General features: G+C 36.4%; 1 protein-coding gene across 2 annotated transcripts in view; it reads right to left on the reverse strand.

Annotated features, from left to right (window-relative positions):
• Window positions 1-13,058, reverse strand: part of CPLANE1 (ciliogenesis and planar polarity effector complex subunit 1) — a 174,408-nt gene that overhangs the window by 113,335 nt on the left and 48,015 nt on the right. For both annotated transcript variants that reach the window (XM_058307927.2, XM_058307923.2), the window contains exon 19: window positions 6,495-6,712. In XM_058307927.2, the coding sequence (XP_058163910.1) occupies window positions 6,495-6,712 (218 nt within the window). The remainder of the gene's footprint in view (window positions 1-6,494; window positions 6,713-13,058) is intronic.

Raw genomic sequence — 13,058 nt, forward strand, 5'->3', positions numbered from 1 at the left:
TTGTATTTCCACTTGAGAAAAATGTCTATTCTATTCTTTTACCCATTTTTAAATTGGGTTGCTTGCCATTTGTCATTAAGTTGTGTGAACTCTTCATACAATATGGGATCAATCTCTTATCAGATATATGGTTTCCAAAGATTTTTTTTCCCATTGGGTTGGCTGTCTTTTCACCTTAACAAAATAGTTTGAAATAAAAAGTGTTTATTTTTGAGGCAATCTGACTTAACTATTTTTTTCTTTTGTTGTTCATGTTCTGGATGTAAGGGCCAAGAAACCACCACAAACCACAAGATCTTGAAGATGTTTTCCTACATTTTCTTCTGGGAGTTTTATGGTTCTAGCTTTTATATTTAGATCCTTGATCCATTCTGAATTAATTTTTTGTATAAGGTATAAGATAGGGGTCCTCTTTCTTTCTTTTAGATATGGATATCCAGTTTTCTAAGCACCATTTGTTAAATAGGCTTTTATGACCCAGTGTAGTGGGTTTGACAGACTTGTCCAAAATCACTTGAACATAGATGTGAGGATCTATTTCCAAGCTCTCGATTTGATTCTATTGGTCAATATGCCTACTTTTATGCCAGTACCATGCTGTTTTTACCACTGTAGTTAGATAATATGCTTTAAAGTCCATGAGAGTCCTTTCATTCTTCTTTTTAAAGACATTTTTGGCAATTTGGGGGCCCTTACCATGCCAAATATTAATAAATTTGATAATTGACTTTTCCAATTCTACAAAGAAGGATATTGGGATTTTTATTAGGATTACATTAAATCTGTAGATCAGTTTGGGTAGAATTGACATCTTAATGATATTTACTCTTCCAACCCAAGAACATAGACTATGCTTCCATTTATTTAGATTATCATTGGTTTCTTTTAGCAATGTTTTATAGTTTTCTGAATATAGATCCTTTATGTCCTTGGTTAAACTTATTCCTAAATATTTGATTCTTTTAGTCACTATTGTAAACAGAATTTTTTCTGAATTCCTTCTCAGGTTGCTCATCAACAGTGTATAGAAACACTATTGATTTTTGTGTTTTAATCTTGTATGCCACCACTTTGCTAAAACTGTCTATAAGTATGGATCATATCATCAGCAAACAGTGCAAGTTTTAATATTTCTTTTCCTAATTGGGTGCATTTTATTTTTCTCTTGCCTAATTGCTCTAGCTAGAACTAATATCACAATATTGAATATCAGCTGTGACAGTGGACATACCTGTCTTATTTCCATTCTTAGTGTGAAAGCTTTCAGTCTTTCTCCATTGAGTACAATGTTTGCTATGGGTCTTTCATATAAGTATTTTATCATATTGAGAAAGTTTTCTTCTATTTCCATCTTTCTAAGTGTTTTTATCAAGAAAGTATGCTGTATTTCATCAAATGCCTTTTATGCATCTATTTATTAATGTGGTATATTACACTGATTGATTTTCTTATGTTGAACCACACTTGCAAATCTGTTATAAAACTGACTTGATTGTAATGTATAATTTTTTAATGTTTTTTTTTTTATTCGGTTAACAAGCATTTTGCTGAGGATTTTTGCATCTATATTCATTAAAGAAATTGGTCTGTAACTTTCTTTTTTCGTAATGTCTTTTTTTAGCATTGGTATTAGGGTGATATTAGTGTCATTGAATGAGATGGTAGCTTTCATTCATGTTCAATTTTTTGGGAAGTATTTGCACAAGATTGGTATTAGAGCTTCTTTAAATATCTGATAAAATACACCTGTGAAGCCACCTGGTCCTGGTCTTTTCATTTTGGGGAGGTTTTTGGTGACTTCCAATTTCTTTAATTGGGATTGGTTTGTTAAGGTCTTCTATTTCTTGTAGGATGAGTTTGGTTTGTTGATGTATTTCCAGAAATGTGTCCCTTTCAACAACACTGTCTAGTTTGTTGGCATGTACGTGTTCATAGTATCCCCTTTATCTCTTTTATTTCTGCTAGGCCTGTAGTGATGACACCCTTCACATTTCTTACTTTTTTATTTGCATCTTTTCTCTTTTTCTTTATCAGTCTAAAGATGTATCCATTTTTTTTTTATCTTCTTAAAGAATCACTTTGGGTTTTGTTGATGCTATTTTTTGTTCCCCACTACTTTGTTGTTTTTTCGCCTGCTCTAGTCTTTTGTTATTTCTTTCTAAATATTTCCTTTGGGATTGGTTAGCTGCTCTTTTTTTTTTTTTTAAGTAGATTTTTTTTTTAAAGATTTATTTATTTATTTAATTCCCTCCCCCTCCCCCAGTTGTCTGTTCTCTGTGTCTATTTGCTGCGCCTTGTTTCTTTGTCCGTTTCTATTGTCGTCAGCAGCACGGGAAGTGTGGGCGGTGCCATTCCTGGGCAGGCTGCACTTTCTTTCGCGCTGGGCGGCTCTCCTTACGGGGTGCACTCTTTGCACGTGGGGCTCCCCTATGCGGGGGACACCCCTGCGTGGCAGGGCACTCCTTGTGCACATCAGCACTGCGCATGGGCCAGCTCCACATGGGTCAAGGAGGCCCGGGGTTTGAACCGTGGACCTCCCATGTGGTAGACGGACGCCCTAACCACTGGGCCAAGTCCGTTTCCCTATCTTTATTTTCACTTTAACATTTTAAATGTCCATATTTGAAAAATTAAAATACATTAAAATTATACAAAACACACTCTCTGATCATAATGGAATAAAGTTAGAAATTAATAACAGGTGGAAAAAGGGAACGTTCAGAAATATATGGAGATTAAACAATACACTCTTAAATAACCAGTGGGTCAAAGAAGAAATTGCAAGAAAAATTAGTAAATACCTCAAGACAAGTGAAAATGTGATCACAAGATATCAAAACTTATGGGATACAGCAAAGGCAGTTCTGAGAGGAAAATTTAGAGCCCTCACTGCTTTATTAGAAAAGAATGAGCTAAAATCAAAGATCTAACTGCACACTTGGAAGAATTAGAAAAAGAGCAGCTGGGAAACGGACTTGGCCCAGTGGTTAGGGCGTCCGTCTACCACATGGGAGGTCCACGGTTCAAACCCCGGGCCTCCTTGACCCACGTGGAGCTGGCCCATGCGCAGTGCTGATGTGCACAAGGAGTGCCCTGCCACTCAGGGGTGTCCCCCCGTAGGGGAGTCCCACGCGAAAGGAGTGTGCCCCGTAAGAAGAGCCGCCCAGCGCGAAAGAAAGTGCAGCCTGCCCAGGAATGGTGCCGCCCACACTTCCCTAGCTGCTGAGGACAACAGAAGCGGACAAAGAAACAAGACGCAGCAAATAGACACAGAGAACACACAACCGGGGAGGGGGGGAATTAAATAAATAAATAAATCTTTTTAAAAAAAAGAAAATAAAGATAGGCTAATGATATTCGGTGCTTCTCAAACTAGAAGTTTCCTAGAGAATTATAAGGGAAATTTTGAGGCATGGCCTGTGAGATGTCAACTAAAGCTGCTGAAGAGACAAGGAAACACATTTCTCTTTCTGCAAACTAATGTAGAGGGCTAAATTGACCCTGATCCCAAATCTTCCTCCTAGAACAGCTCAAGCCCATCACTCCTGACTCAACTGGTGGAATGTTACAGAGATAATTCCTTCAATGGAGAATGCTCTTTCCCTTCCTCTGCCTTGAAAATACTATTTTACTTCAATGCCACCTCTTTGAGAATCCCTCCCCCTCTCTGCTACTATAACAATTTGTTCCATTATAACTTTTACTGTTTATTCTATATGAATGAATTTATCTGTTTCCTTCTGTACTGAAAAATTCTCAAGAGCAAGGGCCTTATCCTTCATCTTCATATTACTGTCGTGCATAAAATACTCCGGCATGTAGTAGGACCCCTGTAAGTATTACATTTGTTGAATAAATGCTATTCAAACCAGAAGCTAAAGATTACTTTCCTATAAAATGAAATAATGCAAATGTTGTAAATAATTTCTTCCCCAACATCCTTCTCCCCATCCCATTTATTAACGGCACACAATTTTTATTTGGATATCAGCCCCTCCCCTAATAATCCTTATGATTTAGGGAAGCCTGATCCGACATCCTCAATTTCCAGGGAAGTTCCTAAACAATTGTCAATCAGTAACTTGCATTAGCCCTAGTCAAAATGTCAGATTCAGGGGCAGGCATGTAACCATCTCAGTACTCTTAGTTGGATGCTGGGACAGAAATACTTTTGGTATTTTTCCTTCTGCCTCTGGACATGGACAAGGTATCCCTAGAAGCTACTGGGGGCCATCCTGCTCCAACATGGGGAGCAGCCTTAAGTGGAAGTTGACACCCTAGGAAACAACCTAGAAAGAAAGAAAGAAAGAACGGAAATCAGGTGACATAATTGAGTCAGAAACCTGTCTACCGATGGGCTTCTCAATTAGATGAGCCAATAAATGCTGTTTCTGTTTAAGCCATTTTGATCCAGCTTTCTATTACTTGCAACACAAGGAGTTCTAATTAATATAGAATGGCACTTGGAAGAAATCCTACTACTGAAGGAAGCTATAGAATATAAATAATAAAATGAAGCACTGTTAAGGACAGTAAATACTCAAACTAACATCAGAATTAGATATTCTAAAATACCTTAAATGCTATTTATACTTTCCAAACCAGTATTTTGAAGACTCAGATGTTAGAGGAAAGATGAATTATTGAGACATGAATGAATTATTCATTCGTCTGTTTATAATACATTCTACTTGTAATATCAATATGTGAGTGAAGCGGACTTGGCCCAATGGATAGGGTGTCCGCCTACCACATAGGAGGTCCACAGTTCAAACTCTGGGCCTCCTTGACCCGTGTGGAGCTGGCCCATGCGCTGTGCTGATGCACGCAAGGAGTGCCATGCCATGCAGGGGTATCCCCCACGTAGGGGAGCCCCATGCTCAGGGAGTGCACCCCATAAGGAGCGCCACCCAGCGGAAAAGAAAGTGCAGCCTGCCCAAGAATGGCGCCACACACGGAGAGCTGACACAACAAGATGACGCAACAAAAAGAAACACAGATTCCCAGTGCCGCTGATAAGGCTAGAAGCAGTCACAGAAGAACACACAGTGAATGGACACAGAGAGCAGACAACTGTGGGGGGGGGGAATAAATAAAATCTTTTAAAAAAAAGACTAAGAAAAAGAAGCAAATATATATTTTTTTAAAAACGTGAAATATGTTTGCCTATCAAAACAGTTCTTGGGAAGCAGATTTGGCTCAACTGAAAGAGCATCCACCTGCCATATGGGAGGCCCAGGGTTCAAACCCAGGGTGTCCTGACCCATGTGGTGAGTGGGCCCATGCGCAGTGCTGATGTATGCAAGGAGTGCCATGCCAAACATGGGTTTCCCCGCATAAGGGAGCCCCACACACAAGGAGTGTGCTCCTGCAAGGAGAGCCACCCTGCGCGAAAAAAGCGCAGCGTGCCCAGGAATGGTGCCGCACACATGGAGAGCTGATGCAGCAAGATGATGCAACAAAAAGAGACACAAATTCCTGGTGCCACTAACAAGAATGCAAGCAGACACAGAAGAACACACAGTGAATGGACATAGAGAGCAGACAATGGGAGGGGGGAAGGAGAGAGAAATAAATAAAAACTTAAAAAACCAGGTGCAATAGATGTGTCACGATGATGGGAGAGAGTGTTGCTGTGGGGGGAGCGGGGGGTGGGGGCGGTGGGGTTGAATGGGACCTCATATTTTTTTAATGTAATTTTTAAAAATAAATAAATAATTTTTAAAAAAACTTAAAAAAAATTCTAAATATAACAAATGAGAGTAAAGAAAAAACTAGATACAGACAGAAGTTGCAAATATTTAAAAAGTAGAATGTAACAAAATGATACCAGAACCACTTAAGAATATTAATCAAATACTGAATAATCCATATGTAAATAATTTAAAATAACACACTAAATCATTTAATCATTTAAATTTATCATTTTGATTTCCAGGAAGAGCAGAGGAGAAATTCCTAAGAGGAAAACAGTACTACAATTTCTAAGACAGAACTAGCAATTGAACAGTGAAGAAGAAAAGAAAATCAAAAGAAGTCTTTCAAAAGAGGCAAAAGGAATGAGGTGAATAAAAGACTGAAATAATAGATGGTCTAAATTCTGACTTATGTTATTTTATCTCTAACCATAAACAAATTCTTTTTTTAAAAAATCCCTTCCACATGGAGGTCCCAGGTTCAGTTCCTAGCGACTCCTAAAAAGAAGACAAGGAGACACAGAGAGCACAAAACAAATAAAGAATGCAAGCGCAAACAACGATATGGGGGGAGAAATAAATAAATAAAATAAAGGTTAGAAAAAAAAAAAAAGAAACGAGCTGAGAGTTCAGTATATTACAAAGACTACACTTAATAAAGAGCAGAGCTGGCTAGGATCCACAATTTGTCTTTAGGGCTTGCATGTCTACCTTGATGGTTATTATCAAGTTGATTATTTAAACATTTGTAATGAAATCAACGTTAAGTTAATTAAAACTTTAATATGCTAAATTTACCTCACTAAGAATAGCTGGCTGAGGACAATATAATGGAGGAGCTGGAAGATAGAAGCTTACGGGCACTAAGCCCCATAGTCTCTTACTGAAGTCCTTGGCAGAGTCTATCAGAAGCTGAAATGTCTCTGAAAGAATATCTGCATCAGCCATAACTGCTGCTTTCAGTACTTCTTGCACTGAACCAAAGAGCAGATTTGCATCTTCCTCCTCAATGGGATCTATCAAATACAAAATTAGGTAAAATCGTTAAAATGTACATTATACTTCACATTCTATATAACAGGATAAAATTTCAAAGCAGAAAAAGTTGATCAACAAGAATGAACATACTTGTTGACATGCCAAACACCCAAACTTATAGACAGAAATTTATAAACTATTCTGTTACCTTAAGATTAGATTGTAAATTACTGATTATCAGAACATGAGACTTTTTCCAAAATTATACAAAATATTATAACAACTCTGTAATAAAAATATTCTTGGAATGCAGTTCTGAAAATAAAAACTTTTAAAATATTAATGGGAAAAAAAGAATAACAAAACACCAAAGTAACTCACAAAATTATGTCAAAGCAGTGGGAAGAATAATCCTTTTCTTTTTCTTAATAGTGCATGACAATACCATAATAATAATTAAAGTTAATACAAATTATTACTGAAGCTAAGGAAACAGAAAAATGAAAAAATAGTACTTTAGTATAACTACAGCTATATGAATATCTATATAAATATAGACATATGCTAGATGGCAAACTGCAGAGAGAAAGGGTTTCTTTTTCCAGTTACGAAATATTTTAAGCAGAATATTTAACTATAGACTATAACATAACGAACTCACTTTCCAGCCTTGTCAAATATTAACATCTTGCTATATGGAATTTAGATTTTTAAAATAAAATATTTCAGAAATAGCGGAAATCCCTGGTGTACCAAGCATATTCTACTTCCTCTCTACCCAGAGGTAGCCACTATCCAGAATTTGGTGTAGATATACTGGAATTCCTATTAAACATATGTTGTGTCTTTCTTTCTTCTATGAAATTTTTCTCTTTTGTGTCTTCCAACTCTTTATCTCTACAAATATTTTTATTTACTTCAGCCATCTTCCACTTAACTAATACTTTCTTTTTGTTTTTTTAAAACCAATTTTATTGATACACATTAATAAAGCATACAATTCATCCAAAGTGTACAATCAGTGGTATTTTCTATAATCACACAGTTGTGCATTCATCACATCATTATTAGACCATTTTCATTATTTCAATAATAATAATAAACAAACAAACAAGAAAATTCCTCACCTCTCAATCTCTCTATGCTTCCCCCACTGTATGTAGCTGCTTTTTCTGGCTAGTCTATCCAAGTGTATAATCAATGGCTTTTAGTATAATCACAATGGTGTTAATTCTTTCTTAAACCAGTGTAATGCTTTAACCATTTGCTGAGATTTTGTTTTTAAGTCAGATTTACTGAGGCATAACTTAAATACAATAAAATTTATCCTTTTTAAATGTATAATTCAATGAGTTTTGACAAATCTATACCACCCTCGAAGAGCATTTCCATCACCCTAAAATACTCACGTTCCTTTGTGGTCAATTCCCCAACTTTCCCCCCTACCACTACCACCCAGGCAACCACTGAACTGTTTCCTGTCCTTATAGTTCTGCTTTTTATAATATGGGACAAAATGACATCATACAGTATCCAGTCATTGTTTCTGGCTTCTAACATTTAGTACAATGGTTCTGTGAATTATCTATGTCGATGCATATCATAAGTTTGCTGCTCTTTATTATTTATTACTACAAATACATTGTAATTTGCATTCAACAATTGATGGACATTTGGCTAGTTTCCAGTTTTATGCTAGCCATGAAAAAGTTGCCATACCATTCATGTAAAGATCATTGTGTGGACATATGTTTTCATTTCCCTTGAATAAATAAAGAAGAGTGAATCCATTGAGTTTTTATTTCTTCATCATTTCTGACCTCTAGCAATTCCCCTTAGTTTTTTAAAGCTCGGCCTTTAAAGGAGTTTTAAAATATTTTTTCCAGAAACACATTATCTAAGTGATTTTTTCATTTTTTTACTGTGGTAAAATATACATAAAAGTCATTTTAACCATTTTTAAGTGTACAATTCTGTGTCATTAAATACACTGACAATGTTGTATAACTTTCACTACTATTTCCAGAATATTTTCATCATCCCAAACAGAAACATGTACCCTTTAAGCAATAACTCCTCATTCCCCCTTGTGCCTAGCCTCTGGTAGGCACTACTCTACTTTCCATCTTTATAAACTCACTTATTCTAAGTATTTCATATAAGAGAAAGCATACAAGTCTTGCCCTTCTGTGTCTGGCTTATTTCACTCAACATGATATCCTCAAGGTTCATCCATGTTATAGCATGTATTTGAACTTCATTCCTTTTTAAGGTTTAATTATATCCCATTGCATGTATCCATCACATTTTCTTTATACATTCATCTGTTGATGGACACTTGGGCTGCTTCCACCTTTTGGCTCTTCGAATAATGCTATCTGAACAAATATTTTTTCAAGTCTCTGCTTTCAATTCTTTCAAGCACAGGTACTTAGAAGTGCAATTGCTGGGTCACATGGTAATGTTTAATTTTTTTAGGAACCATCAAAATGGTTTCCACAGCAGCTGCACCATTTTACACTCCCACCAATAATTACAAGGGTTGCTAATGCTCTGCATCCTTGCCAATGTTATTATTTTCCATTTTTAATAAGAGCTATCCTAAAGGGTATGAAGTGGTATTTCATTATTGTTTTGATTTGCCTTTCCCTAATGGCTAATGATGTTGAGCATCTATTCATGTACTTATTGGACATTTTAAATCTTTCTTATAGAAATGTCTGTTCAAACCCTTCACCTATTTTTAAATTGGGTTTTTTTGTTGTTGTTGAGTATTAGGAGTTCTTTATATATTCTGGATACTAAACACTTTTTCAGATGTATGATTTCCAAATATTTTCTCCCATTCTGTTGCCTTTTTACTTTCTAAATATCCTTTGATGCACAAAAGTTTTTAATATTGATGAAATAATTTATTTTTCCTCTTTTTGTTCATACTTTTGGTGTAAAACCTAAGAATCCACTTCCTAATTCAAGATCCTCAAGATATATCCTCAACCAACCCAAGGTCCACAGGAAGGAGGAATACAGTAAGGATTAGAGTGGACTTAATGATATTCTATTCATGAACTATTGTGGTTAGTAGTCGAAAGAATGTGCATTGGTGTGGAGAGAGTGGCCATCGTGGCTGCTAGGTGCGGGGAATGGGAGAAGGAGATGAGATGTGGGGGCATTTTCGGGACTTGGTGTTGTCCTGGGTAGTGCTGCACGGACAATTGCCAGACATTGTAGATCCTCCCATGGCCCACTGGATGGAACGTGGCAGAGTATGGGCTATGATGTGGACCATTCACCATGAGCTGCAGCGATGCCCAGAGATATACTCACCAGGTGCAATGGATGTGTCATGATGATGGGGGAGAGTGTTGCTGTGGGGGGAGTGGTGGGGGTGGGGGCGGTGGGGGTGAATGGGGACCTCATATTTTTTTAATGTAATATTTTTTTAAAAATGAATTAAAAAAAAAGATATATCCTCATGTTTTCCTCTAAAAGTTTTATAACAGCTCTTACAATTAGGTCCTTGATTTAGTTTGAATTAATTTTTGTATATGGTGTGAGACAGGCCCAATTTCATTCCTTTACATGCCGATTTCCAATTGTCACTGCACCATTTGTTGAAGATACCAGTCTTTTCCCATTCAATGGAATTGACACCCTTGTCAAAAATTAACCAGTCATAGATGAGTGGGTTATTTCTGGACTCCCAATGCTACTCCATTGGTTCATAGGTCTATCCTTATGCTAGTACCACACTATTTGACTACTTTAGCTTTGTGGTAAGTTTTGAAATTGGGAAGTGTGAGTCAGACAACTTTGTTCTTTTTCAAAACTATTTTGACTACTTAGGGTTCTTTACAATTCCATATGAATTGGATGAGTGGCTTTTCCATTTCTGTAAAAAAAGTTGCTAGAATTTTGACAGGGATTCCAATGAATATGTAGATAGCTTTAGGTAGTATTGGCATCTTAACAATATTAAATCTTTCAATCTGTGAACACAGATGTCTTGTCATTTATTTAGGTTTTCATAATTTCTTTCAGTAACATTTTGTTATTTTCAGTATATAAGTCTTTTACCTCCTTAAATTTATTCCTAGATATTTTAATCTTTTAGATACTTTTGCACATGGAATTGTTTTTTTTAAATTTCATTTTCAAATTGCTTATCACTGTTGTATAGAAACACAATTGATTTTTTCTGTTGATCTTGTACCCTGCAACTATGCCGAATTCATCAATCAGTTCTAATAGCTTTCTAATAGATTCTTTGGGATTTTCTCTATGTAGGGTTAGTTTTTTGGTCTCCCTTGCCAGTTTAGATGCCTTTTTTTTTTTTCTTGTCTGATTGCACTGGCTAACACTTCCAGTACAAGGTTGAATAACAGTGGTCATCTTTCTCTTGCTCCTGATCTTAAGTGAGAAACATTTAGGCTTTCGCCACTGAGTGTCTTTACTATGGGCTTTTCTTAAATTCCCTTTATTATGTTGAGAAAGATCTTCTCTATTTCCAACATGAAAACATTTTGGATTTTGTCGAATGTCTTTTCTAAATCAATTGAAATGATGTGGATTTTTTCCTTCTTTCTATTATTATGGTATATTACACTGGTTGATTTTCTTATGTTCAACCACCCTTGCATTCCTGGAATGAACCCCACTTGGTCATGGTGTACAATCCTTTTTTTTTAAGATTTATTTTTTATTTCTCTCCCCATCCCTCCTTCCCTCTCCCCCCCCCCCCCCCGCGTTGTCTGCTCTCTCTGTCCATTCGCTGTATGTTCTCTGTGACCGCTTCCATCCTTATCAGCAGCACCAGGAATCTGTGTTTCTTTTTGTTGCATCATCTTGTTGTGTCAGCTCTCTGTGTGTGCGGCACCATTCTTGGGCAGGCTGCACTTTCTTTAGCGCTGGGCGGCTCTCCTTACAGGGTGCACTCCTCGCACTTGGGGCTCCCCTAAGCGGGGGACTCCCCTGCATTGCACAGCACTCCTTGCACCCATCAGCACTGCGCATGGGCCAGCTCCACACGGGTCAAGGAGGCCCAGGGTTTGAACCGCGGACTTCCCATGTGGTAGACGGACGCCCTAACCACTGGGCCAAGTCCGCTTCCCAATCCTTTTAATATACTGTTAGATTTGGCTTGCCAGTATTTTGCAACAATGAAGATTTTTTTATCTATAATAATAAGAGATGGTCTTGTTATCTATATTTTATATAGATACAATATATATAGTATCTATATTAATAAGAGATGGTATCTGTATTTCATATATAAAACATATTTTTTGTATTTATATTAATAAAAGATTGGTCTGTAATTTTATTTTGTTTTATTGCCTTTATATGGCTTTAGTATCAGGGTAATGCTGGCTTACAAATGAGTTAGGAAGGGTCTCTCTTCTATTTTTTGGAAGAGTTCGAGAAGAATTGGTGCTAATTTCTCTTTGAATGCTTGATAAATTCATCAGTGAAGCCATTTGGTCCTGGACTTTTCTTTATTGATTTTTTATTACTGATTCAATCTCTACTTCTTATTGGTCTGTTTAGATTTTCTATTTCTTCTTTAGTCAGTTTAGGTAATTTTTATGTTTTTAGGAATTTGTCCATTTCATCTAGATTCTCTAATTTTGTGGCACACAATTACTCCAAGTATTCTCTTCTAATTCTTTTATTTTTGTAAGGTTGGTAGTAATGTCCCCATTTACTTTCCTGACTTTAGTTGTACTCTTTTTTTCTTTTTAAGTCTAGCAAAATGTTTCTAGATTTTATTAATATTTTCAAAGAACCAACTTTTAGCTTCATTGATTCTCCTTATTGTTTTCCTATTCCATATTTCATTTATCTGTTCTAATATTTACTATTTCCTTCCCTCTGCTAACTTTGGGTTTGTTTGCTCCTCTTTTTTTAGTTCTTCTAGGTGTAAAGTTAGACTATTGCTTTGTGATCTTTCTTCTTTCCTAAAGTAGGCATTTCCAGTTATAAATTTCCTTCTGAGAAATGTCTTCACAGCATCATATAGGTTTTGGTATATTGTGTTATTGTTTTCATTCATCTCTAAATATTTTCTAATTTCCCTCATGATTTCTTCTTTGACACAGTGGTTAAGAGCGTATTATTTAATTTCTACATATCTGTAAATTTTCCAGTTTCCCTTCTGTTATTGATTTCTAGCTTCATTTCAATTTTGTCAGAGAAAATAAGTTGTATGAATCCAATCTTTCTACATTTATAAAGATTTGATTTGGGGAAACAGACTTGGCTCAATGGATAGAGAGTCCGCCTACCACATGGGAGGTCATAGTTCAAACCTAGGGCCTCCTTGACCCGTGTGGATCTGGCCCATGCATAGCACTGATGCGCACAAGGAGTGCCATGCCACGCAGG

Source organism: Dasypus novemcinctus, chromosome 2, assembly GCF_030445035.2.
Source record: "Dasypus novemcinctus isolate mDasNov1 chromosome 2, mDasNov1.1.hap2, whole genome shotgun sequence".
NCBI lineage: Eukaryota > Metazoa > Chordata > Mammalia > Cingulata > Dasypodidae > Dasypus > Dasypus novemcinctus.